This window comes from Herpailurus yagouaroundi, unplaced genomic scaffold (assembly GCF_014898765.1).
Source record: "Herpailurus yagouaroundi ecotype Mexico unplaced genomic scaffold, PumYag 162, whole genome shotgun sequence".
Taxonomy (NCBI): domain Eukaryota; kingdom Metazoa; phylum Chordata; class Mammalia; order Carnivora; family Felidae; genus Herpailurus; species Herpailurus yagouaroundi.
This window is the reverse complement of record NW_024412403.1, coordinates 61,363,065-61,389,179: the sequence shown is the minus strand read 5'-3', so window position 1 is coordinate 61,389,179 and position 26,115 is coordinate 61,363,065. Positions and strand designations below refer to the sequence as shown.

The following is a 26,115-nucleotide window of genomic DNA, read 5'->3' as shown; positions in this document are numbered from 1 at the left end:
CTTGTTCCGCCTGCGCACAGCCTCCTGGGAGTGGTAGTTCGACGGCGCCCCACGCCTGCCTACTTTGCGGGCGAAGGAACTACAACTCCCAGGGCGACCCGGAAGCAGCCTTGGCAACGAAGCGGTCTTTCCAGCTTTGCCTTGGTCCGGGCCTGAACCCGGAAAATGCTGCTGGCGCCCCAGGATATGTCCTCTTCAAGGAAGAGGACGGGGCCGAATCGCTGGAAACAATTTACCAGGAAGCCGAGTCCCAAGGTGATCCATCCCAATCGGGAGCTCTGGGGGGTGCGGGGACCGACCCCGTGGGCAGCCGAGCCGGGCTGCGCTTCCTCCTTCTTCCCCCAGGGGCATCCTTACTTGGCTCCCCCTTGCCTTGACTGCCCTGGAGCCAGCATTGCCCTGGGGAAGGGGGCCTATGAACTTTGGGGTCTAGGTACCTTTTGGCTTTGATGGGCAGTACCGTGAAAGAACTGTTTCCATCAAATGCTTTTCACAAACCGGAGAGGTCTGGTAGCACCCATCCGGGTGAAGAGAATTCGCCAATTCCCTCGCCTCCCATTCCCACGCCCACAATTTTAGGGAAGTTCCCACACATTTCATTGTTTTAAAAAAAGGGGTTCCAATTTTAGATCTGTATTGGAAGGGGAAAGTCTTCACGTTAAGTCCTACGCCTCAGAGTCCTCACCTTCTAATTTTACATAAATTATCAAATATGAACTCAGGAATGCAAGTGGATATTGGACAGACCAATACTTGATTCACTTAAAAATTTCTGAATTCACCAACATTCAGAAAAATAATTCCTTTTTATATCTGTTACCTCCTTGGATGCATTAGCATCCAAAGACATGGATAACTGATAACCCCATTTTAAACTTGAAGCATACGCAAATGCCATGTGCAAAGTCACAGTCACACGGTGTGTGCCGTCCACAGACTACCTTTTTAACAGTCACAAAAATAAATGCTTTAAATGTGAGAGTACTAAAATGGAGTGGCTTCTCAGCTTTCAGCTCCTGAGCAGTTTCACCAGCTGTTTTCATCCTCAAGTTACACTTTCTTAAAAAAAATATATTCTATAGACAACGTGACCTCTCTTAGGGCTCTAGGCAATTGAGCTTGCAGTTTATTTTAAATATACTAGCTAAATAATGCACCGGACGTAGTCCACATGGTGAATATCTTGCCCAGAATACGGGAGGGTGGAGGTAGGAGCATTAGACTTGGAAACGGAGCCTGCTCATATTGTAATGTAGTAGTTTCACAATAGATTGGATCTCAAATAGGTTATTGGTATAGACTTGATGATGAAAGGTAAAAATTTGGGTCAATTTCTTAAGACTCCAAAAAGGAAGGATTTTTGCTGCCAGTGCTCATTGTAAATGCTTGGAGGATAAAAACGTAAAAGCACGAGAGCTTGAGGTTCAGTTGTTTTAATAGCATCAGCTCTTTGTTGCAGTGAAAAAGCCACTCAGTTGTCCAGCTGCGTTGATTAGTTATCTTGAGGTGCTGTGAAGGTGACGTATTATGTGAGAGAGTATTATACCTTTCCTTCTTCTGTGTGACAGTATGTTAGTTGAGATATTCCCTTCTTTATTTAAAGACCCACCTGAATTATTAGCAAAGCAAATACTTACCTCTATTTGTTAAGTGACTATTAGAGGGAATTCTACAAGCTTCTAAGAGTTAACAGAGAGTGAAGAAAGGAAGTGTCTTACTGGTCTGGTTTCTAATTTCATATTGATATCTGACTGACATGGGTAAAAATATTTGTGATCTTTACTTCATTTTCAGCTTTGTAAAACAGTAGAAGATTGCTTATCCCTCATGATATGCACCGCCTCCCCTCCCTAGTTCTTTTTGGACCAAATAATATTCCTGCTGTAGGTAAGATAGGAAAGCCCCTGGCTACAGGTCATTCTTGAAAAGAGGGGTCCAGGGAAAGGGACATATGCTTCTCCAAGCAGATTTGCTTCCATGATATTGAATGATTTGGCTTATGAATTGGCGCTTGTTTGGGTTTTTATAAGGAATATCATAGCTATCATTCCTCTATTTTGGTTCTGGAGACCTTTAAAAAAAAAAAAATACTGACACCTGGGGCCTATTCCAGACCAATTAAATCAGAATCTCCAGGTGGGCCTAGGCAGGAGACAAAAACAGAAGATGTCCCAGAGAAGGCTCCGTGTTTTTTCCTCTGACCATCTCTGTGTTCTTTTCTTGCTTAACTTGCTAATGAAATGCCTTGAGGAAAGAAAAAGGACACTTTTCCATATGCTTTAGTCAGAAGGATAGATTAAAAAGGCAAAGTTGATAAAGTTATTGCTGTGTATTAACATTCTGTATATATTATCTACAGCCTGCCTTTGACCCTGACAATGCGGAGCACTGGATTAAGGTAAGGATATTGCACAGTTAAGATAGGAAGAGAGTTAAGAGTCAGACATAATCAGATGGAAAGGAATACTAATCTCCATTTTGCAGTTTTTATTCTCATGTTAACTACGTTGCCTTAGTTGTGTTTTTTTAAAAATTTTTTAATGTTTTTATTTATTTTTGAAGGAGAGAGAGATAGAGCATGAGTGGGGGAGGAGCAGAGAGAGAGGGAGACACAGAATTCAAAGCAGGCTCCAGGCTTTAAGCTGTCAGCACAGAGCCTGATGTAGGGCCCAAACTCACAAGCCGTGAGATCACAACCTGAGCCAAAGTCGGATGCTTAGCTGACTGAGCCACCCAGGCACCCCTGTTGCTTTAGTTTTATATTCTTTAGTATTTTTTTTTCATTCTGTTGCTTCTCATGAAAGTGTGAATGACAAGAAAATGAATATAGACATATTCTTTCAAATGCTGTGAGGATCACGTGAAGAAGATTAAAGGAGCAGGAGAGGAGAAGCTGTAAGAGAGGATGTGGCAGCCTTCCTAAGATATTGGAAAGACTGTCCTGTAGTTACATTGAACTATGGGACCAATGAATTAGGTGAAAGCCATGCATGCATCATAAGAATTTTCTAATGACTGGAAGGATCCAAACATGGAGAGGGCATTCTCCTAAAGAGATGTGTTTTCTTTTTTGTTTTTTAATGTTTATTTATTTTTGAGAGAGGGACAGAGACAGAGCATGAGCAGGGGAGGGGCAGAGAGGGAGACACAGAATCCAAAGCAGGCTCCAGGCTTCCAGCTGTCAGCACAGAGTCCAACATGGGGCTCGAACCCACGAACCGGGAGATCATGACCTGAGCAAAAGTCGGAGGCTCAACCGACTGAGCCACCCAGGCACCCCAAAGAGACGTATTTTCTATCAATGGAGGTATTCAAGTGGATTCTAAAAGGCCACTTGATGTTAGACTAATGAAGAATATGTTTGAGCATTCTATGATGAGGGGATTGGATTAGGTAACTTTCTGAGCGCTCTTCCTGGCCCGAAATGTATATTTTTTAATGCAAGTACCATTTAAGTTGAAAGTACCATTAAACTACTTCAGGTGCCTGCCTCTGAGTGTCAGCTTGGCAACTTGCCATACTCAATTCATTTGTGCAGCATATGTTTCAAAGTCATGCAGCATTTTCCTGGGAAAATATCATTCTGCCTGTTAGTATTTTGAAGAGCTATTACTTACCTAAATTGACAGGCATTATGAGCACCAGGCCAGATGGAACCTAGGCTAGATGTAATCAATGTTATTTATCCAGACAGTATTTATGAAGTGCCTTCTAGATACCAGTGCACTCTGTTGGACACTGAAGGTAAACTAGTGCTTGGGGCAGGTACTCTCTGCCTTCCCAGAGTTAATAGTCCAGCAGGGGTTAAACAACTTACTTAAAACTGTTGGGAGAATTAAAGATGTAATGGAACCATGTGGTGGGGGACACTAATATAGATGGGCCAGAGAAGGCCTGCTGGCTCCTGCGGAAGGTCTGACTTAGAAGACAGCGAAAATGGACCTGCCATTGTGGAGGCTAGCCTCTGGGAAGCCCACTCCTCAGCCTCATACTAGGCTTACTTAGTTTACATGCCAGTGCTGAGAGTTCAGTGCCAGACCCCTGCAGGGCTTAGTTGCACATTTAGTTACCGTCTCCTCCAGAGGGGAAGATTTAAGTGACACAGAAGGATAAAATTGTGCTCTGACTTTCTACACCATTTTCCTCTTTTATGCGGTTGACAGCTTCATCAGTTAGATCTTTTCTCATTCTTCTAAAACTTGTGCAGTAGCTCTGTCTCAGTTATGCCCTCAAATCTTCCATCTCAGGAAAACCCCCCAGTAAGTCCTTACTTGACCCCGCATTCCATTCTGATTGTGGTACATATTGTTGTTACCTAGTGTCTTTGGGTGTATAGCCTAGACTCCTTGCCCTTTCATTTTTATTATTCTCTGGTGTCTACAGTAATTTCCCTCCCTGTTTCTGTTTCTCACCACAGAAATGGTTCTTATAAATGACTTCCTGACCAATCCTCTGTTATCTTTTTCATTCTCAAACTTTGTAAGATTTGTTTGATATAGTTATCACTTTTTTTATTCTAGAAATCCTCTCCTTATCTTTTTGTAACAGTCTTCTCTTGCTTCTCCTATTATTTTTCTGTTCATTCCTGTCTTCTTCTCTAATTTTGTTCCCTACTGTATCCCAACTCTGGATGTACCCTAAACAGTTACAACCTCCGGACCTAAGACTTCAAATCCCCTTAAGTGGACCACCATCTCAAAATCAGCTTAGACCTTGTTACATGGAAGAAGGGGGAAGAGGTATCTGGAAAGGGTGTGGAGCATAGTGAAGTTTGAGAAAGGGCTTTCTTCAGAACCAAAAAGATCACCAGGCAGCACTGGGGACTTGGCTAAAGCAGGTAACTAAAATCTTATGTGATACCAAAAATTGACAGATCAGATTGATCCAGACTTAAAAATTCTCATTGGAGAGACAAAGATACAAGAGATTTGAGGCTTGTGTAAGACAGTAGCTGAATATCCATGCAGAGTAGGAAGGAGAGGACCTTTTAAAGGACTCCTAAGTTGGGAGGAGAAGACATATAGTGACTAAGGACTTGTTTAGGTGCAACACCAATCTAGTGGAGGAGGGGGAGCAAAAGAGGCCAATGGACAGGAGGCTGATGAGGGGAAAGGGGTTATCAGCTTTGGGGCTGAACAGTGGAAAATTCTGCGTGATGTAGTGCAGGATGACCATGTCGGTAGGTTGCTGAAGTACAGTTGAGGGGAAGGCCATTGGAATAGAGATCAAGCAAACCCTGAGGCTGAAATGTTGGTGAGTCTTCCTCAGAGATGTTGAAGTCACTTAGAATCAGGCAGATGCTTGAGTAGAACTGTGAGTTCTAGGGGAGCTCACCCAAAATGCCAACAGTTCACTATGATTTATAATTTATCCTCATCCTGATTTGATACACTGACTCATCTTTTTACTCCTGTGCATTCTGTTACTTAAGCTTTCTAAACATTTTCATTGATTCTCTATTCTTGAACCTTCAGTGATTCTGCACGCCATCCAATGAAACTCTGTAAATTCTAGATGGGTGTTTAAGTCTCTCTGTCAATGTACCTGTAATATCAGTCAACCTGTAACAGCCCCTTTGCTGATACTCTGTGTGACTCCTGTCAGGCTGGTCTCCTTCCCATCTATCTTACCTTCACTTTGACTTACACTGATCTCCCCCCCACCCCCTGCCCAGCCTGGAATATCATTCCTCCCTGGTGTGTGTGTGTGGGGGGGGGTCAATCCAGATCCTTCCCTTAAAGCTCAGCTTGAGATGCACCTCTCAGTGAATAGCTTCCCCTCACCCACCTCAACCACCTAATCCCATTTTACCTAATACTTTTTTCTTTGGAATTATTTTGGCATTCATACACAACAGAAACAACATCAAGCATTTGCTTGTATACAGAGTGATGAAAAAAGAATTGGGCAGTTTCAAAAATATCTTACTCCTGAAACTATTATATATAAACATGCAGTTTGTACTTGAGGGTATATTAAGAACCTTGTGCTTGTACCTCCCAAAGTTGAGGAAATTGGAGTCCATTGTAGCTGTTGTTTCTGCCATTGGGTGGACAATGGGATTGATGTGTGCTGTGGGACATGAGGAGCTCATATTGAGCATTTATAAGATCATGGGAATAATTGAGATAGTTCCTTTACAAATTATATACTTGCATGTAACATAATTACTGAGTAACTTTACTATTCAAGTAACTCTGTTCAGGTTTTCAGGTTTTCTATGTAATCACCCTGCGTTACTTTAGAACTATGAGTTTTTTCTTGCACACATGGCATATGAAACAATAAATAGATAGGTAGGTAGATGAAAGTGAACTCTCTGAAAAGTCACTTTTAGTTTTGTTTTCCCCTTAACGTCCACTAAGGTAGTAGGAACGAAGCTCGCCTTCAATCCTTCAACCAACTTACTTAATAAGTTGTTAAGTTGACACTGTTTTAGTGAAATATAACTTAAGATAAACCTCTTCCATTTCTCACATATTTATTTTGAAAGAAATGGTAAAGATGTAATATTTTAAACAAGGAATACAGACAATTTCTAATCCTTAGTATCATCTATTTTTTCCCCAAATTTTCATTTTAAGTGATATCCCAAACACTTGCTTTGTCAGAGCTGAGCAGACATTTCTCTTTACTCCCTTCCTTGTAAGTTATCGGTCTGTGCCCTTCTTTAGTACCCAAATCAGTCTTCCCTATCTCCAAGTTCTCTACCTCCTTTGATAAGAATCTGTACAAATTCTAAATCAGTCTTCCCCATCTCCCAAGTTCTCTACCTCCTTTGATAAGAATCTGTACAAATTCTAACTCACATGAGATGACATACCATACAGAGTTCTTTCTTTCATTCATAGGCTGAGGAACTGAGTCTACGATCTGGGTTTGTTTACTTTTTGTTTGTGAATGTTGGTTTAAAAACTGAAAGTTGATCTATTTTATTTGCACATTATTTACATATATATGTATATAGCATATACACACCTACAGAATATGTGAAATTCATCATGCTGTCTTAGAATGTTAAAACCTTAAAGGGAAGGACTATATGCCCAGCGAATTGTGACCATCTACTGAATGGCATATTGACCATCATAAATTTGGGCACATCAGAGACCAAGAAATAATGTGGGAAACAGATCTCTCCCGAGTGACCTCATAATGAGTGAATGATATTTTCTTTATTTTAACCCTGATTAGATCGTGTTTTCTTCTGATTCCTATCTTTTCCTGTGTGTTCTGTTTTCCACATCTTTTTCAAATTACCTTTGGCTTTTCAGTTTTATTCCTCTGTTTCTAATTCAAACTTAATATTTGAAATCCTTGAGAATTTAAAAGGTAAAGTCCCTGGCAAATTTTGGCAGAGGTACTACCAGTTTTTCCATGAAGAGCAAGAGGAAAAATCATTTCCAAAATAGGTCAGGCAACAATATAAACTTTGGGAAAGTTTAGCTTTTTAAAATAAATCCTGCATGTATTCCTTTTTTCAACAAACATTTATGGGGCATCTGTTACGTGTACTGGGGGTTTCATGCATGAAAAGGACAAAAATGTCTGCTCACATTCTACTTAGGGGAGACAATAAATGGTAAAATATAAGGTCATAAGTGCTACAGAGAAAGAGCAGAGAAGGAGAATAGGGAGAGCCACAAGGAGGGTGGTTACCTTCCTTTCTTGTAGTGTAGTTCGAGAAGGACTTAGGATGAAGGTGATATTTGAGTAAAGACTTGAGGAGGCAAGGGAAAGAGTTGTTTGGCTATCGAGGGAGAGCAGTTCAGCAGAGGGGAAACAAGTGCAAAGTCCCTGAGGTGGGACCATGCTTGGCATATGTGAAGAGGAATGAACCAGTAGATCACTGTGGCTGAAGTTGAGTGAGCAATGGGATGTAGCAAACAAGAAGGTTGGAGAGTTCACCAAGGGCCTCATGATACAGGACCATGAAGCACATTGGAAGGACTTTGACTTTTATTCTGAGTAAAATACAGAACAATTGAAGAGGTTGTTTTTTTTTTTTTTAAATGTTTATTTCAGGGAGAGCACGAGTGGGGGAGGGGCAGAAAGTGAGGGAGACACAGAATCCACAGCAGGCTCCAGGCTCCGAGCTGTCAGCACAGAGCCTGATGTGGAGCTCGAACCCACAAACCGCGAGATCACGACCTGAGTTGAAGTCGGATGCTCAACCGACTGAGCCGCCCAGGCGCCCCAAGAACAATTTAAGAATTTTGAGTGGAGTTATGTTATGGCTTTCATTTTAAAGGGACTATCTGCTGTGATGGGAGACTATCACAGAAAACCCGTTAGGAAATTGCAGTGCCTTGGACCAGGTGATAGCAGTAGAGGTGACCAGAAGGGGTCAGATCCTGGATATAGTTTGAAAATAGAGTCAACAGATTTCCTGACCAATTGGATGTGGGGTAAGAGGGAGAGACTATGTTCAAGAAGGACTACAGGGTTTTCATCCTGAAAACTAAAAAAGTGGAATTGTTACTACCAGGTGTGGAGGAAAGCAAGTCTGTGGGGAGGGGGAAAGTCAGGGATTTAGTTGTAAAATAAATTATTTTTTGTTGTGCAGATAAATGAAAATATGAACACAGTTTGCCCACCTCCACCAATCCCATGAATTGGGCCACGTTTTACTGTTGAATTAAAACATTCTGGATGACTACCGTTCAGTGGTTCTATCCCAATTTTATGGAGCCTATAGTTTGTTTAACATATGATGGGAGGTTCATTTCAAGGGTAGTAATTTAAGGAAGTATAGCTATTCTGCCTCTGGTTCATATTCATATGCAAATCCTAGTGGCGTTGGAGCTAATAAAATATTCTATTTTTTATTTGAAATAAAATATCCAGGTGTCAGGATCCCATCACTAATGCTCCAAACAAAAATTATCTACAGTCTAAATAATCTTTTGTTCAAATATAAGCATTGTGAATACCTGTTAAAATTTGGCAAAATATTGTAGTAAATTTCATGTTTAAAAAATGAAATTATTTGGGGTGTTTACACCTCAGAGTTCCTTCAAAAATGGAAAAATGGAAGTATTTTAGTAGTTGGTAGAAAATCAGTTCCATGAGCAGGAGAAAAATTCTTTAGCCCTGGACAAAGTTGTTGTCATCTTAATGGATTTCTTTTTTCTGTTATATTGAAGAGGGTGGAGAAAGCCTCAGAATTTGCAGTTTCAAAAGCATTCTCTGCTAGAAATTCTGATTTATCCAGAAGGCTTTGGAGCCATATCATAGATTTGGAAACACCTGAGCAAATAGAGGATCATGATGAAGTCTATGCAGAAGGTAAGAGAATACATTTTTTGCTGCAATGTTAACAGTTCTTTAGAATACAGTTTATTAAAGCATAACCTGTAATGCATTTCAAAGTACAGAATGGAAACTTTTCTTTCTCTTGCTGTTAATTTTTGTGTCTTTCTATCTTCCTGAAACTAATCTACTCTGGAGTAAACTCCAGTATTACAAGTAGTGCTCTATTTAAGGCCCATTTTGTCTCCTGAAATAGAACCACATTCAGAGGCAGTTTGATATGGCACAGCTAACTGGTGAGTGCTGTAAGGTATTAGTCCTGTTACACAGAAGGCAGCATGATAACTTCATCTAGTATTATGAGATAATTTGACCGCTAGTTTGTAAATCCACTTTATTCCTTATGAAGAGAGTCTAAACCTGATCTAACCTCCCTACCTTCCCAAAGCATTTACTCCTCTGGAATTTAGTATTTTAGTTTCTCATGCTCTGAGAAACTCCAGCACTTAGGGATGAAGAGATCAGGAGGAACCAGCAAAGAAGACTGGAAAGGAGAAGCCACGGAGGTAGGAGGAAAGTCAGAGTGGCCATCTCCTGGAAGCCAGCTTCCATTTGGATTATCTATGTCTCCATTTATTCAGATTATGTCTTCATTCAAAAAATATATATATAATTATTCTTTTATATGTATGATTATTTGTATATCTATATAATTTATAATGAAAATTTATACATTTTTAACAAAATATATATTTATTTTATATATTATATACATGTCAATATATATATACAATTAGTACTCTGAGCCAGGTACTATTTTAGATACTGGAGGAACAGGTTATGAACAAGAGAGGCAAAGCCCTTGCTTTCATGGGGTATATGTTTTAGTGTGAGAATAAAGAAAACTGAAAGAATTATTAGGTAATGATAAATCATTCCAGTTTTCACCTGAATAATAAGAAGGAGCCAGCCAACTGGTGATGGAGGAAGGGCATCAAGAGTTGAAGTATAGACAAGCTTGGTGTGCTTCAGGAACTGAAGGAAGAGCAGTGTGGCCGGAGCTTCCCAATGAAGATGAGTTTGCAGGAGTGAGCAGAAGACATATTACATAGGGCCCTTATAGGCCTGGGAAAAGAATTTAGACTTTATTCTGAGTATGAGAAGACATTGAAGGGTTTTAAGCAGAGGTTTAGCAGCACAGTATTTGAATTATATGAAGAATGGATCATAAGGAAGAAAAGGAGGGAAAAGGGAGACAAGTGGGAGGCTGTTGCAGTGGTCTGGGTGAGCAGTAATGGCACTTGATCATGGTGGTTGGTAGTATTGGAGATGGAGAAAGGAGATTGATTCAGAAATTGGCAAGGCTACATCTTGCCCACCCTATCTCCTAATCCACTAGTGGGAATGCACAAAATAGTGTTTACTTACCCCATTTCCCAAGCTCCCTTTACCATGAAACTCTTTTTATCCTGAAATCCATATTCATATCTTGAAGAATTAGTGATACACATTAGAAAGTACTAGTATATGGACAGAACATGGTTTTCAAAGGTTTATATCCTTTTTTCTTTTCTCATCAACCATCTGTTAATATTCAATAAGAACCAATGTTCTGAGGAACATTCTTTGAGAAATTCTGCTTAATGTAGCCTTAGAGCCTCTGATCCAACGTGAGGTATTCCTACAGTTGAACCCTCTAAGAGAAGTTCCCTTTCTTTTTTCTTTTGGGGCACTTCATACTAAACCCCTGTTTACTAATGAATGACATTTAGCAGATCTGAGTTAGTCTACACATAAATTATTATACACATAACTGCATGTATTACTGTACACAGGGTTACTCAGTAAATATCTGTCCCCTTTCTCTTCCTGCCTCTGAAAGCCAGTGATATTTGTTACGAGTATACTTTTCACACTTAGTTTCTACTACCTTGATTCATTTTTTTCTGTTTTATATGATATGCATTGCTAGCTGTATTAAATGCCTTTTGGCATCATTTCATGTAATAAACATTTCATTCTCTCAGAGCTGTGTGATAATGGTAATAACGATGAAGATAGTGGTGAAATATATACTTTTCCTTTTTGAAAGCCCTCTGACCTACCCATAGAGCTGTCTGATAATGATGATAGTAATGAAGGTCATGCTAAAGTAGACATTTTCTTCCATACCTATCTATTTAAGAAGATTTTCTGAGTATCACTAGGAACTTGGCTGCCAGGATGTCACACTGTTTGATTTTCCTCTTACCTCAATGGGCCTCTCCTTCCTAGTCTGCTTTCCTGCTTCTGCTTCAGCTCTTTAGCCCCTAAACACTGGAGGTGTTCAGAGCTTATTCCTGGAACCAGTCCTCTATCCATCTTCCTCCTTCGGCGATCTTGTCCACTTCTATGGCTTTAAATACTGTCCGTATGCTGGCAACACCCACACTTATTTCTTCATCTTGGACCTCTTCCCTGAAATCGAGAGTGATATAGCCAATGCCTCTTTGACATTCTTATTTGACATTTCTTGTTTGTATGTCTCATAAGCATTTCAAACCAAACTAGTTTAAAACTGAATCCCTGATCTTCTCTCCAAACCTGCTTTGCCCTTGGCCTTCCTTGTCTCAGTAAATGGCATCTCCATTTTTACAGTTGCTTAGGCCAAAAACCTTATAGATTTCTTTCTCTCAATTCCCATATCATATATCAGCAAACCAATTCCACCTCAAAGCATTACTTTCTAAAATTGGACCATTTTTAATACTTTCACTCTAGGTCCGGGCTCCTATCACTTTTTTCCTAGATTATTGCAATTGTCTTTGAATTGGTGTCGCCTACTTCTATGCAAGGGATTTTCAACCTCAGCACTATGGATGTTTTGGGCCAGCTAATTTTTTTTGTGGGGGCTGTCCTATGCATTGTTGGATGTTTAGCAGCATACCTGGCCTCTGTTACCCCAGTTGTGATAACCAAAAATGGCTGTAGACATTGCCAAATGTCTACTCAGGGGCAGGATCACCCCTGGTCTAGAACTACTGCTCTAAACCTGATCCCCATGTTACCTCTTTACGTCATCTCCTACATTCCCCCTTCACTCACTCCTTTCTACACTGCCTCCTTGCTATTTCTCCAATACTCTAGACATTCTCTTCCGTGGGGCCTTTGCACTTGCTTTCCCTCTACATGGAATAATATTGCCTTACATGTCCATATGGCTCACTCCTTCACTTTCTTCTCTTCTTTGCCCAAATGTCTTCTCAAGGAGGCCTTCTTTGACCCCTTCCCCCCAGTTTAAAACTATCAATACCTACCTTCCATTTCTTGTACATCATTTCTCCTCTTCCTGCTCTGTTTTTCTGATTTACTTAGTGTCTCTCTTCTCCAATTAGAATGTAAACTTCATTGGTGATAGGTTTTATTTGTCCTGTTTTGTTTGCTGCTCTATTCACAGCATCTAGTGCAGTACTTGACACGTTATATGCTCAATTAATATTTACTGAATGAATGAAAACAGTGAATGAAGAAAGTCTCTGAAGTAATTGAAATATTAAAAAGATTTTTTGTTTCACTGATAGCTCAGGAGCTAGTCAACGACTGGTTAGACACCAGACTTAAGCAAGAACTAGCAAGTGATGGTGAAGATGCTAAAGACACAGTATCAAATATCCCTTCTGTGCCGGAAGCCACTGGGCATTCGAAATATGACAGGTTTGATGGTAAGAACTTGTCTGATTGTTTTAAGCTTTAACATCTATTAAATGTATCTAAGAAATCTTTTTAATTGTTTGGAATAATACATGATATATTATTTGACTTTTCTGTGTTTTTGCTTAGTTTTATAATTAGCTTTAATTTTTCTTGGTTCAATTTAAATTACTTACCTATATCCTCAGTAAATTCATAGTGTTTTTCAAATTAAAAGTATTGTTTGTAATTCTTCTTTTGATTATAATAGCAATGCATGCTATTTGAGTGTCTTCCCATGTATTGTTGAATGACTCCTTACTTTGATAGGGGCTACATTTAAACATTCTTGTATCATTTTAAAAATTTTTTCTATTTTTGAGAGAGAGAGACAGAGAGAGAGAGAGTGCACACAAGCCAAGGTAGGAGGCAAAGAAAGAGGGCCAGGGAGAATCCCAACTGTCATCGCAGAGCCTGACACAGGGCTCAATCTCATGAGCTGTGAGATCATGATCTGAGCCAAGATCAAGACACTTAATTGACTGAGCCACCCAGAAACCCCTAAACATTCCTTTATCATTTTATGTTTATGAAATGCTTCATATATCTTTATAAGAGAGCTTATTGCTTGTGCACAGAGCCAGTTTGTGAGGGTTCCTCAAATGTACTCAGAATTTGATATTATTTTCTTCAGCATAAAGGTAGGCCTGGTGATGGTGGTGGCAGGTCCTCATGTGTGACTCAGACACCCTGGGTAAACTCACCTGGCGGCATTTTTCTTGTTTAGGGCTCTACAAAATCAACAAAATCCCCAGCCCAGGAATCACAAAGTCATGAGCTCTTAAAGTTAGAGGAATCCTTCAAGATCAGCTAATCTGATCTCTCCTCTTCACCCCCTCAGACAGAGATCCTTCTATAGTATCCCTAACATGGAGTGATATAATCTCTGCCAGTAGAGGAATGCCTGGGTGGCTCAGTCGGTTGAGTGTTCAACTTCGGTTCAGGTCATGATCTCCCGGTTCGTGAGTTCAAGCCCTGTGTCAGGCTCTGTGCTGAAAGTTCAGAGCCTGGAGCCTGTTTCCAATTCTGTGTCTCCCTCTCTCTCTGCCCCTCCCTCACTTGCACTCTGTCTCTCTCTCTCTCAAAAAGAGATAAACATTTTAAAAAAATATTAAAAAAAAAAAAAAAAAAAAAAACTCTGCCAGTACAGCTCCCAGGATAGGAGGAGCCCATTTCAGCTGTTGTGAGGCTCTACTCCTCACACATTCTCTCTTGGGAATTTGTCCTCTATAACTTTTACCCTTTAGTACAACAGAAAATAATATCATGTTCCCTTTCCCAAGAAAACTGTTGTTTGTTTGTTTGTTTGTTTGTTTGTTTGTTTGTTTGTTTTGTGGGTGATATAATCATATCTGATTTCATATACTTCAATGTTCCTGGCTTAAATACACCAGTTCTCTCAACAGTTCTTTATGTCACATCATTTCTAAATCTCATTATCCTGGTTGCCACCTTCTGGATGTTTTCTAATTTATTAATGTCATTACTAAAGTGAGGCATTTCCATACTTCATATTTATTCTGAAGCATATATGGAATGTAGTGAAACTGTTACTTCCTTTCATATGGTGCTAATAGATATCATTATATTTCTTAGACTGGTAATTTTCATCTAGTATCATACCATCCCTCACACATCTTTTGCTTGTAGAGTGTTTTGTTTTCCTCATTTTTTAGATCAAAACTGAACAAAGGTATTATGGAGCCATTAAAGAGGATATTACCAAAAATATTGATTAATGTGATTATCTCAATAGACACAGAAGTACTTAACAAAATCTAACATCCAATCCTAATAAAAACTCTCAGCAAATTAGTAATAGAAGGTAAATTTCAACCTAACAAAGGTCATTTACATAAGATGTACAAAAAACAAATACCAAAATGACAAATATAAATCATATCTTGTCAGGAATTACACCTAATGTAAATGGATTAAATACTCCAAATAAAAGATGAAGATTTTAAAATATGAACTATATGCTGTCTGCAAGTTACACAATTTAGATTCAAAGATACAAATAGATTGAAAGTAAAATTCTGGAAACAGATATACTGTGCAATTAGTAACCAAAAGAAAGTGAGAACAACTTAGTAATATCAGAAAAAATAGACCTTAAGATAAAAAAATTGTTGGGGAACCTGGGTGGCTCAGTTGGTTAAGCCTCTGACTCTTGATTTCGGTTCAGGGCATGATCTCACAGTTTGTGAATTCGAGCCCCGCATCAGGCTATGTACTGGCAGTGCAGAGCCTACTTGGGATTTTCTCTCTCCCTCTCTCTCTTTCTCTCTCTCTGCCTCTCCCATGCTTGCTCGCTCTCGCTTTCTCCCTCTCTCTCTCTCAAAAATAAATTTTAAAAAATTGTTATTAGAGGGATGACTGGGTGGCTCAGTTGATTAAGTGTCTGACTCGATTTCAGGCTCGGGTCATGATCTCATGGTAGTGAGATGGAGCCCCGCATCAGGCTCTGCACGGGGCATGGAGCCTGCCTAAGAGTCTCTCTCTCCCTTGCCTTCTGCCCCTCCCCCACTCGTGCTTGCTCTCTCTCAAAAAAAAAAAAATTGTTACTAGGGACAAAGAAGGGAGTTTTATAACGATAAAGGGACAAGTATAAACATACATACACCTAACAAAAAAGCCCCAAAATATATGAAGCAAAAACTGACAAAGTTGAAGGGAGAAATAGATAATTCAACAATTCTCCAAATTATTTGGAAACCTCATACCCCATTTTCAATAATGTACGGAACTAAACAGAACATCAACAAGAACGATGTTCACTATCCCTAGCCATCAAGAAAATGCAAATTAAAACTACTTTGAGTAACCACTACATACCTAATAAAATGGCTTGTATCTGAAGACTGATGACACCAAGTATTGGTGAGGATGTGGAGTAACTGGAACATTCCTGTCCTGCTGATGATTATGTGAAATTGTATAGCCACTCTGGAAAACAGTTTGACAGTTTTTTAAAAAGTTAAACAGATACTTATACGATCAAGCCATTCCACTCCTAGGCATTTTCCCAAGAGAAAAGAAAGCATATGTTCATACAAAAACTTGTACACACATGTTTATAACAACTTTATTTGTAATAGCCAAGATCTGGAAACAACCCAAATGTCTATCCCTGAATAAATGAACAAATCATGGTATACCCATACAGTGGAATACTAATCAGCAATAAAAAGTGATAAACTATTGATATAACATGAATCTCAAAAATAATTATGCTGAGTAAAAGAAGGCTGACGAAAAAAGTACAGAGTGTATGATTTAATTAATACAAAATTCCAGAAAATGTAAATTTATAGTGTGAGAAAGCAGGTCTGTGGCTGCCTGGGATAAGACAGAGAACGTGGGGAGGAGTGGGAGGAAGAGCTTGCAAATCAGCATGAGGATCCTTTTGGAGCTGACAGACATGTTCCTTATCTTGGTTTTAGTGATGGTTTTACTGGTAGATGTATATGTCAAAACTTATGGTAGGCTTTAAATATTTACAATTTATTGTATGTCAATTATACCTCAATACAACCATTTAAAAAAAAAAAAAGCAACGGACGGGGCAGTTGGCTGGCACAGTTGGTGGAGCACATCACTCTTAACCTCAAGGTCGGGAGTTTGAGCCCCATGTTGGACGTGGAGCTTACTTAAAATAAAAAAAAATGTAAAAAAGAAGCAATAGTCTTCAAGGATGTTTAGACTGAAATAGTATCTTTTACTATGGCCATGAAGGAATCTTTAGTGACTTGGGGAGGGAAGATTCGTCATTTTTCCTCTCAGCTGAAGGTAGTTAATTGGTGAGGGCTGTACTCACCCAATTGGCATTATCAGTTACTGTTTATTAAACACCCACAGCTTTATATTTTTATTATACCAAGGTTATTTATTTAAATATGGAAATTGTACTAAATTTTTTTTCCCTTTTTTTGTTCTTGCTCTGTCTCCCCCAGAGTTATGTGGCTATTTGGAGGAAGAAGAGGAAAGTACCACTGTTCAAAAATTTATAGACCATCTGCTCCATAAAGAAGTGGTGGATTCTGGAATGTTGGAAGATCTTGGAATGAATGGAAAGCAAGACAAGCAGCAGCAGAAGGATCCTCGCCTTACCATGGAGATGAGACATAAGCAGGTGGGAGGGAAAAACAAAATTAAAATGGGTAACAGGAAGCAATCTTTGTGTAGCACATTTAATAAGCTTAAATAAAGACTTAGGCTTTATTATGAAAAAGGGTGCCATCTGTGGTTTGGTTAGAAAGAATAAAAATAAAATATAAGAACTTCAGAAGAAAAATAATGCTCATAAACTGAGAACAGGAAACAATTTAAGAAAACCAAAAAAGAGAACAGTTGATTTTGAACAATGGAGTGGTGAACTAAACTTTATATTAGTTTGTATGTGATATTTTCTATTATAAATATGTAGATTGGTTTTACTTGAATTTGGTTTTTGAACTGTGACATCAATATATTAATATCATGAATATTCTAGTGAGTGTTATAATGATAATTCTTTTCCAGACAACTGAAAAATTCACTCATTTTGTGATTATAATTTGAAAGGGAGGACAGATCTGAATTAAATCTAGTTCAGCTGTTTTGAATTAGAAAGGCATATGGGAACTTTCTTTTCTTCAAAGGGAATAAATAGTGGGTTATAGGAAAAAGATGCATCTCCACTCTCTGTAGGGGAACTTTAGGAAATCAGAATGACCAAGTCTTTTCCACATGTCCAGAACTAAGACTGAACTAAAATAATTGCATATACATTTTATGCTACCTTTTTATAATTCTGAATTTCTGATTGTTTTAAATTATTAAGATGTGCCTAATCAGCACTGGATATATTAGAAAAATAGGTAGAAGTATGATCCTTTTGGGTTTGTGAAAAAAGGGAGGAGAGAAGGTTTAATAAGAGATTGCCAATATCTGGAAGTCTTCTCATAAGTGGAGAGTAAGGTGAGGGTAAAGGTAAGTGACCTAGGAGGGAAAGGAGCACTCCCGTACTTACAGTTAGCCAAGCCTCTACAGAATCAGTATGCTTGAAAAATTGACTGCTTATTCAGAAATACCTGTGAAATTCATGGTTTTGATTTCCAAATAAGAGCCAGAATCATTGATATATTTAAATAATGATAAAAATGAATAAAGGGTAGGGGGCGCCTGGGTGGTTCAGTTGGTTGAGCATCCAGCTCTTGATTTGGGCTCGGGTCATGGATTAAGCCCTGCGTATGACTCCATGCTGAGACTGGAGCTGCTTAAGATTCTCTCTCTCCCTCCTTCTACCCTTCTCCCCCACTCGCTCTCGTTCACTCTCTCAAATAAAAAAAAAATTTTTTTTTAATGAATAAAGTGTGTGGTGTTCTTAAAGCAGTTTATCACTGTTCTATCCTTCACAATGTAGCCTCCCCCAAATATCCATATTCTTTCTTAAATTGTAATCAGCCTGCAGACCGGGCCCAAATGAACAGCAGTAGTGTATATCTTGGAAAACTTTAGGGGTCAGAAATTATTACTGAGTAAGCATCCAGAATGTGGCATCTGACCCATTAGATTTTCAACTTTTCCGTGATGCAAATCATTCCCAGACTCTTTGGGAGTCCTCCTACCTGACTTCATCTAGACTTTTGAATTGGTTTGTACCCAGTAAACATGAATTCTTCCTATTTTTCTGATAAACAGTGGGCTTCTGGGCCAGAATGTTTCAAACTGGGCATATTGTGAACTTGAAAATGTATTCTAAGCTTTTGCATATCCTTTTCTACTTGAAAGGCTGCATTTCACCCTTGTTGTATTCTCTTTAAGGTAAAAGAAAATCGCCTAAGACGTGAGAAAGAACTAGAGCGCCAGAGAATTGAAAAGACCCTGAAAAAATCAGCGTTGTTAGAGGCTCAGTATTTGGTGCAAGAAGAGAAGAGAAAGAAGGCTCTGGAGGCCAAGAAAGAGGAGGAGGAGATTCAAAGGGAGATGGTAAAGCTGCGGAGGGAGATAATTGAGAGGAGACGCACTGTGGAAGAAGCATGGAAAATGTAAGCTGGTCGTGGTGAGCAGTGTGGAGTTTTTTTGTTTAAGCAGTCATTTTGGAAGTACTCTAAAAAAAATGGACATTGTAATAGCAAAACACAAAAGAGAAATCACCCACCATTCCAGTATCTTAACAAATTCTTTAACATTTTTCTGTTTCCTCTGGGTCTTGATCCCTTTACATACTTAAAGTACATTTAATTTGTTATTTTGCTTGTCATAATTAACATATTGCCCAGAGTCCTGAGGTCTGTGTATTACCCCACTGAGTTCCTAGACCATAGTTTATGTAATGACCTCCCCGCCCAATCTGATAAGCATTTCAACTCTTTCAGGTTTGTCACCATGTAATAATGCAGTGAGCTTCCTTAAGCATAGAGCTTTTTATATTCTTAGGCATGTAATTACTGAGTTAAACGGTACAGGCCTTTTAATGACTCTTGAAACATTGCCAAATTGCTTTCGAAATGCGTTGTACTTATTTACACTATTGCTGGCAGTGGGCCAGATTAGCACACTCTTCTCAGCATTGAGGAGTACTATCACTTTCAGTATTTTTGCAATTTTAATAGGTAGTTTGTATTAGTTTGTATTTCTTTCGTTACCTGTATATTTGCTCACTGTGCCTCAGCCTGTGTGAATTGTGTGTCTTACCTTCTGATAATCCTACAGAATCCTCATTGCCTTCCAGACACTGATCAAGAACGGAAATATCTGACATAAGAGGAAAATCAAAATAGTCTTCACCGGATGTAGTACTATTATGTATCCTTATGCAGAAAATGAGCTTCCTAAATGAAATAAATAACTAATGTATTTATTCTGAGAAACAGCACTGATGCATAAATTGGAAAAACCTTGGAGCAACATGCCTCAAGTGACTGAATACTCAAAACTCAAAGGCTAGAGGGGTGCCTGGGTGGCACAGTCGGTTAAGCGTCCGACTTCAGCCAGGTCACGATCTCGCGGTCCATGAGTTCGAGCCCCGCGTCAGGCTCTGGGCTGATGGCTCAGAGCCTGGAGCCTGTTTCCGAATCTGTGTCTCCCTCTCTCTCTGCCCCTCCCCCGTTCATGCTCTGTCTCTCTCTGTCCCAAAAATAAATAAACGTTGAAAAAAAAAAATTAAAAAAAAAAAACTCAAAGGCTAGAAAGACCGATTAGATAATCCCTTCTACCCCACCAGCCTACACAGCTTTTCCCCCTGTGTTCTTGATTGCTCTCATTCTACCCAATTTAAAACAGCTCGGCAGTGGATGTGGGCTTCACTCTTCCAAGTGCCAGCCTCAGGCTTCCTCCAGACGCCATTCCTTTCAGAAAGCAATCAACAGTGTTTTAGGGAGTTTCTCGCTAAGGGCAACCTTACTTTTCAGATTGCTCTTAAACCCTGAAAAATCTAGGCAGACCTAAAATAAATTATGAAAACAGGTAACATTTGATTGTAACAGGATGCTCTGTTCAGAGTGGGCACTCATCAAATGTTCACTGACCACTCATTTCTTTTAAAAGTTAAAATCTTGTCCATGAGTCCAGCGATTCAGATAATATGCTCTACTGCTAGCAGATGAACTGATTTTAAACGTTCTAGAAAGTAATTTGGCAATAAACAACAAGAGCCGTAAAAATGGTGTTATCACTTGACCTGGGAGTTCCAATCTTAGGAAAACTCTCCTAAGAAAATGATCAGAAATCCAGGCAAAGATTTGTGCACAAAGATTATTAATATAATATTATGTATGATCAACATTAATAAATATTAGAAAAATTGATAAAACTGGTGGTACAATCAGATATCACTGACATATTGTCAGTGTGTGTTTTCTGGGTGGAAATATGGATGGCTTTTATAGCTCTGGTGTTTCACAATGAGCAGCTATTATGTTCATAACATATTGTAATGTTATTTTAGAAAATCAGATCCATCGTATTAGAACTGTATTTCTTTAAATGGCCACTATGATCTGCCTACAAGTGTCTAATATAACATTATTATGGCACCTGGAGAGACTCAGTAAAATTTTATTATTGATAGACCTTTTTAATTTTTTTTGTAAGCTATCCTAAATCTGCTTCCCTACATATTTTCAAAGTATCTCCTCTAAGAAATCTTTAATTACAAAGGGAAAAATGGCAACTTTACACTGGAGAGGCCCCTTTAACCAAGTGATGGTCAACAGCACAAGTCATAAGATACAACATTGTGCGTCCCCTGTATGTATAGGAGAATTAATGAGAGCCTGTTTATAGAGTATTCTGGCATCCCTCTCTCAGTTTGAGTTTCCACAACTGTGAAGTGAAATTCAGAAAGACCTGAGTTTTCACAGCTGGTTTGTGGGCCAAAGCACATAAATCCTGAGTCCTGACTAGGTGCTGTGTATATGACATCATCTTACACACATACATGTACACGTGCTTTAGTACATGCCAGTAAGAAAGCAGTGGCTGTGAGCTTGCTTGAATTGGCAGGTGTGAGAGAGATGACCTGGGTGAGAAAGAATAGATGGGTGAGACAGGGGATGACCAGAGACATGAGCAACACATTTACTGAGAGATTCCTGTCACTTGTTGAAGGCCTTTTATTAATTGTTACTCTATTTTTTCTCTTTTCAGCTGTTTTAGAATTAATATAAAGTCCCTTCCCTCTTTACTCAAGAATACCTGATTCTTCTGTTATTTTTTCCCCTAGAAGCCTTGTAAAAGCCTTGGAGTAAAATTCTCATCCCTTTCTTACCTAAGGTCCTTTTTTGTCTCTCCCTCAGAAGAAAGAGAACTTACGTCTACAGTAGAAAACACCTAGGAGTTGTTAACTCTCAAATTTTGATCAAAGTATCGCTCAGTGGTAAACTCAGTAAAAATACTTTGCCAAAGGGGCACTTGGCTGGCTCAGCCCAGAGAATATGTGACTCTTGATCTCAGGGTGAGTTTGAATCCCACATTGGGTGTAAGAGATTATTTAAATAAATAAATAAATTTTTTGAAAACTTTACCAAAATATCTATAGGGCCTTCTGTTTTTCAGAGTATAACAGTTTTATTTCATTTAGTGTATATTTTATAAAGGAGTAAACTAGGGTCACAAAAAAAAAAAAAAAAGAAAAAGAAAAATCATCCTACTATGGACTTTTAGAACCAGATCTAAAAATCTGTCTTCTGATGGAAAATTCAGTGTTCGTTCCACTATGGTAGGGTGCAATTGCCCATTTTTAAGTCTCTTGTTCCTACATGTATTTTTAAAATTGTTATTAACAGAGAGAAGAAAAAGCAGGAAGAAAATTCTCAAAACAATAAAGAAGAAAGCATCTTTCAAAGTGATATTCTGGATGAAGAAAAAATGGTGAAAGAAAGAAAGAAGAAACTGAAAGAGTTACTAATCCAGACTTTCAAGGAAAATCATCAGGTAGGAATTGTAACATACCTTTATTCAGCATAAATGACAGAGGGCTCTCTGTCAGAGATACAACAGTGTCACACTAAGCCCAACTGAGGTCTCACTGCAAATACCAGAATTGCCCACACCACTATGCTGCCCAGCGGGCTTAGGGCCTGGGGCAGTGCTCCATTCCCTGGTCCCAGGACTATTCTTATATGTACTCTGTGTGATCCTGGGAAGTCAGGTGTGAATTTGGGATGGCTTCCTAAATTATTACCCGTTTCAGAGTAGCATGGAACCACCAGTGAGGTCTCTGATAGGTTTCGAAAGCTCGGCTTCTACGGTCTTCTGGATTATTCAGAAGAATTACTCAGAAAGTCACTTGCTTTCTGGTAGCTATGATCTTAAAGCAAGATACACTTTTCCTTTTCATGGTCTGCATTTTATTTTACTCTTTTCTCCCTCTCTTTTACTTTCACTTTTTGTAAAATTAACTGTTCAATTTTTTATTGACAAATGAGCATCTTTTCCAGGCCATTTGAGCATAAATTTGTTTCAGTGAAGTGGGATTCACAATAGTATGCATTTGAGGCTTAAAACATGTCAGGTGTGGAGCACCTGCGTGGCTCAGTCGGTTAAGCATTCGACTTTGGCTCAGGTCGTTATCTCACAGTTGGTGAGTTTGAGCCCCGCATCGGGCTCTGTGCTGACAGCTCAGAGCCTGGAGCCTGCTTTGGATTCTGTGTCTCCCTCTCTCTCTCTGCCCCTTCCCCACTCACACTCTGTCTCTCAAAAATAAATAAATGTTAAAAAAAAGTTTCTAAAAACATTTCAGGCGAAAGGGATTACTTGGAAGGTTTGTAAAACGAGAAGGTTGGATGAGAAAGATAAACATGGATATATTTTATATCTTTTATAACACCCACCTATGGCTTTAGACTTTGCTGAAATTCAGCAAACAGTAGTGGAATGAATGCAGGAATGCATGGATTTAACAAGAGAAAAGAGAATGTCAGGATGATATTGAGGAGTTTAATAAATGTAGGACAGATTTACAAAAGCCCTGAAAATCAGAAACAGGAATTTGAATATAATATTGATAACTAGGATATGAGCAACAAAGTAAAGGAGTGTAAGCAATTTAAAAAAAGAGAGAGGGGAGCACCTGAGTGGCTCAGTCAATTGAGCTCCAACTCTTGGTTTCAGCCCAGGTCATGATCTCATGGTTCGAGGGTTCAAGCGCCACATCAGGCTCCACACTGACAGTGCACAGCCTGCTTGGGATTCTCTCTCTCCCTGTCTCTCTTCCCCTCTCACTTCCCCAACTCACATGCTCGTTCTCTCTCAAAAAACAAAAAAAAACACATTTGATGGAGGCATTTTGGATTGATGGGCAAAAAGTCATAATTGTTGAGATATAAACCAACAAGATTTCTGGTTAGGGTTTTGGCTTTAGGAATAGAGAGGGTAACATAGTAGGAGGAAATATTAAGAATTGGGATTAACGTTTTGAGAAAGATTGGCAAGGACTCTTAGATGCTGCATCTTTCACAGGACAGATGGCATTGGTGTGTCCTCCTAAAATAACAGTTCAGATTTCTGAAGGAAAATAGGAAAGGAGATGAGTACTCAGGGGGCCATCTAGAGAATGCGTGAGGAAAATGTGCCATGGTATATTGTCCAACCAATGAGAGATTAATAAGACATGTGTTCTCTGTAAGCTTAAGTTTTAAATTTTATTGAAGTTCACTGTACAGGAAGAAATAATGTATGTTTTAGATAGAAGTGGCTAGCTATAAATTTTAGACATATGTAAAGAGTTTTACGAAATTAATGGTCTACCTAAAATAGATTACTAAGGTTTTTTTTTTTTAAGTTTATTTATTTATTTTGAGAGAGAGAGAGAGAGAACGAGCTGGGGAGGGACTGAGAGAGGACAGAGGATCTGAGGTGAGCTCTGAGCTGTCAGCGCAGAGCCCCATGGGGGGCTCGAGTTCACAAGCCATGAGATCATGACCTGAGCTGAAGATGGACGCTTAACCGACTGAGCCACCCAGGTGCCCCCAGATTACTCAGTTTTAAAAGGACCAGCCATGGGGTGTCTGGGTGGCTCAGTCGGTTAAGTGCCCAACTTCGGCTCAGGTCATGATCTGTGAGTTCAAGTCCCGCATCAGGCTCTGTGCTGACAGCTCAGAGCCTGGAGCCTGCTTTGGATTCTGTGTCTCCCTCACTCTCTGCCCCTCCCCCACTCACGCTCTGTCCCTCTCCCTCTCTCATAAATAAACATTCAAAAAAAATTTTTTTAAAGGACCAGTCAGGAATTCCTGGGTGACTTAGTCAGTTGAGCATTGGACTGTTGATCTTGGCTCAGGTCATGATCAGGGTCATGGAATCAAGCCCTGAGTTTAGCTTGGAGCCAGCTTAAGATCTCTCTCCCTCTCCCTCTCCCTCTCCCTCTCCCTCCCTCTCTCTCCCTCCCTCTCCCTCTACCTCTCCCTCTCCCCCTTTACCCATCCCCCACATGCACACATATTCTCTCTTTAAAATTAAAAAATTAAAAAACGATCAGCCAGTATAATTTAAAAATTTGAGAGTATGAATAAATGATCTCTACTTCACACAGATTCTGCTTAGTGATCCTATACTTTATTGTTTTTAAGTTATTTTGAAATAATTGTAGACATACAGAAAAGGTTGCAAAAACAGTACACAGAGTACCTGAATACCCTTCACCCAGCTTTCCCCAATGTTACCATCTTATGTAAGCATAGCATAAATATCAAAACTAGGAAATTAACCTTGGTACAACACCATTAAATACATTAACTAAACCACAGACCTTATTAGGATGTCACCAGTTTTTTCACTAATGTCCTTTTTTCTATTCCAGGACTCAGTCCATAATTCTACATTAGGGAATACCTAGGAGTATATATACCGAGGACTCAATCCATAATTCTGTTTCATTTAGTTGTCACATCTTCTTTGTCTCTTCCAGCTTTGTGACAGCTCCTCAGTCTTTCCTTCTCTTTTATGACCTTGACATTTTTTTAAGGGTACTGATCAGGTATTTTGTAGAATGCCTCTCAGTTGAGGTTTTCTGATATTTTCTCCTGCTTAGATTGAGATTATACATTTTTGGTGAGATTACTTAAAGAAGTGATGCTGTGCCCTTCTCAGTATCGTATCAGGGTGTACAAGTGTTAATATGCTAGGTTTCTATACTATAAAGTTACTATTTTTCCTTTGGAATGTCTTAGAAGAAATATTGTAAAACTATGCAAATATTCTGTTTCTTCTTAAACTTTCACTTACTAATTTTGGCATCTATAGGTAGATGGATCTTGCCTACAACATTAATGTACTTGTCTGATGATGATTTTGTATTTCCCTCATTTCTTTTCCATTTATTAACTGAAATTCTTCTAGAAAGAAAACCTGTCCTTTCTCCCCAATTTATTTATTTATTCAATTACCTACTTTTATCAGTATGGGCTCCTAGATAGGTATTTTATTCTATGGGTTATAATCTATTATTATCGTTGTTTACTTTGTTACTCAAATTGTTCTAACTTTGGCCATTGGGAAATCTTTCAGGTTGATTTCTTTGTTCTTTCAAAATATTTCCATTGTTTTGGGGGCACTTCCTTTCTTTCTGGCACCATAGGACATTCCAGGCCCATCTTGTATTTTCCCTGTTCCAGCCCTGGAATGAACCACTTCTACACGGAACTCTGGTTT

At 39.1% G+C, this 26,115-nt stretch overlaps 1 protein-coding gene across 4 annotated transcripts in view; it reads left to right on the top strand.

The window, feature by feature from the left end:
* The first annotated feature begins 71 nt into the window (after positions 1-71).
* Positions 72-26,115, top strand: part of CCDC191 (coiled-coil domain containing 191) — a 96,464-nt gene continuing 70,420 nt past the window's right edge. Inside the window, exons 1-7 of one of the 4 annotated variants that reach the window (XM_040484541.1) lie at positions 72-255; positions 2,360-2,398; positions 9,147-9,288; positions 12,813-12,953; positions 16,938-17,116; positions 18,790-19,013; positions 22,254-22,401. In XM_040484541.1, coding sequence (XP_040340475.1) covers positions 166-255; positions 2,360-2,398; positions 9,147-9,288; positions 12,813-12,953; positions 16,938-17,116; positions 18,790-19,013; positions 22,254-22,401 — 963 coding nt within the window. In that variant the 5' untranslated portion in view covers positions 72-165. Of the gene's footprint in view, positions 256-2,359; positions 2,399-9,146; positions 9,289-12,812; positions 12,954-16,937; positions 17,117-18,789; positions 19,014-22,253; positions 22,402-26,115 lie in introns of those variants that run through there. The other 3 variants (XM_040484542.1, XM_040484543.1, XM_040484545.1) reach the window with 3 other exon arrangements.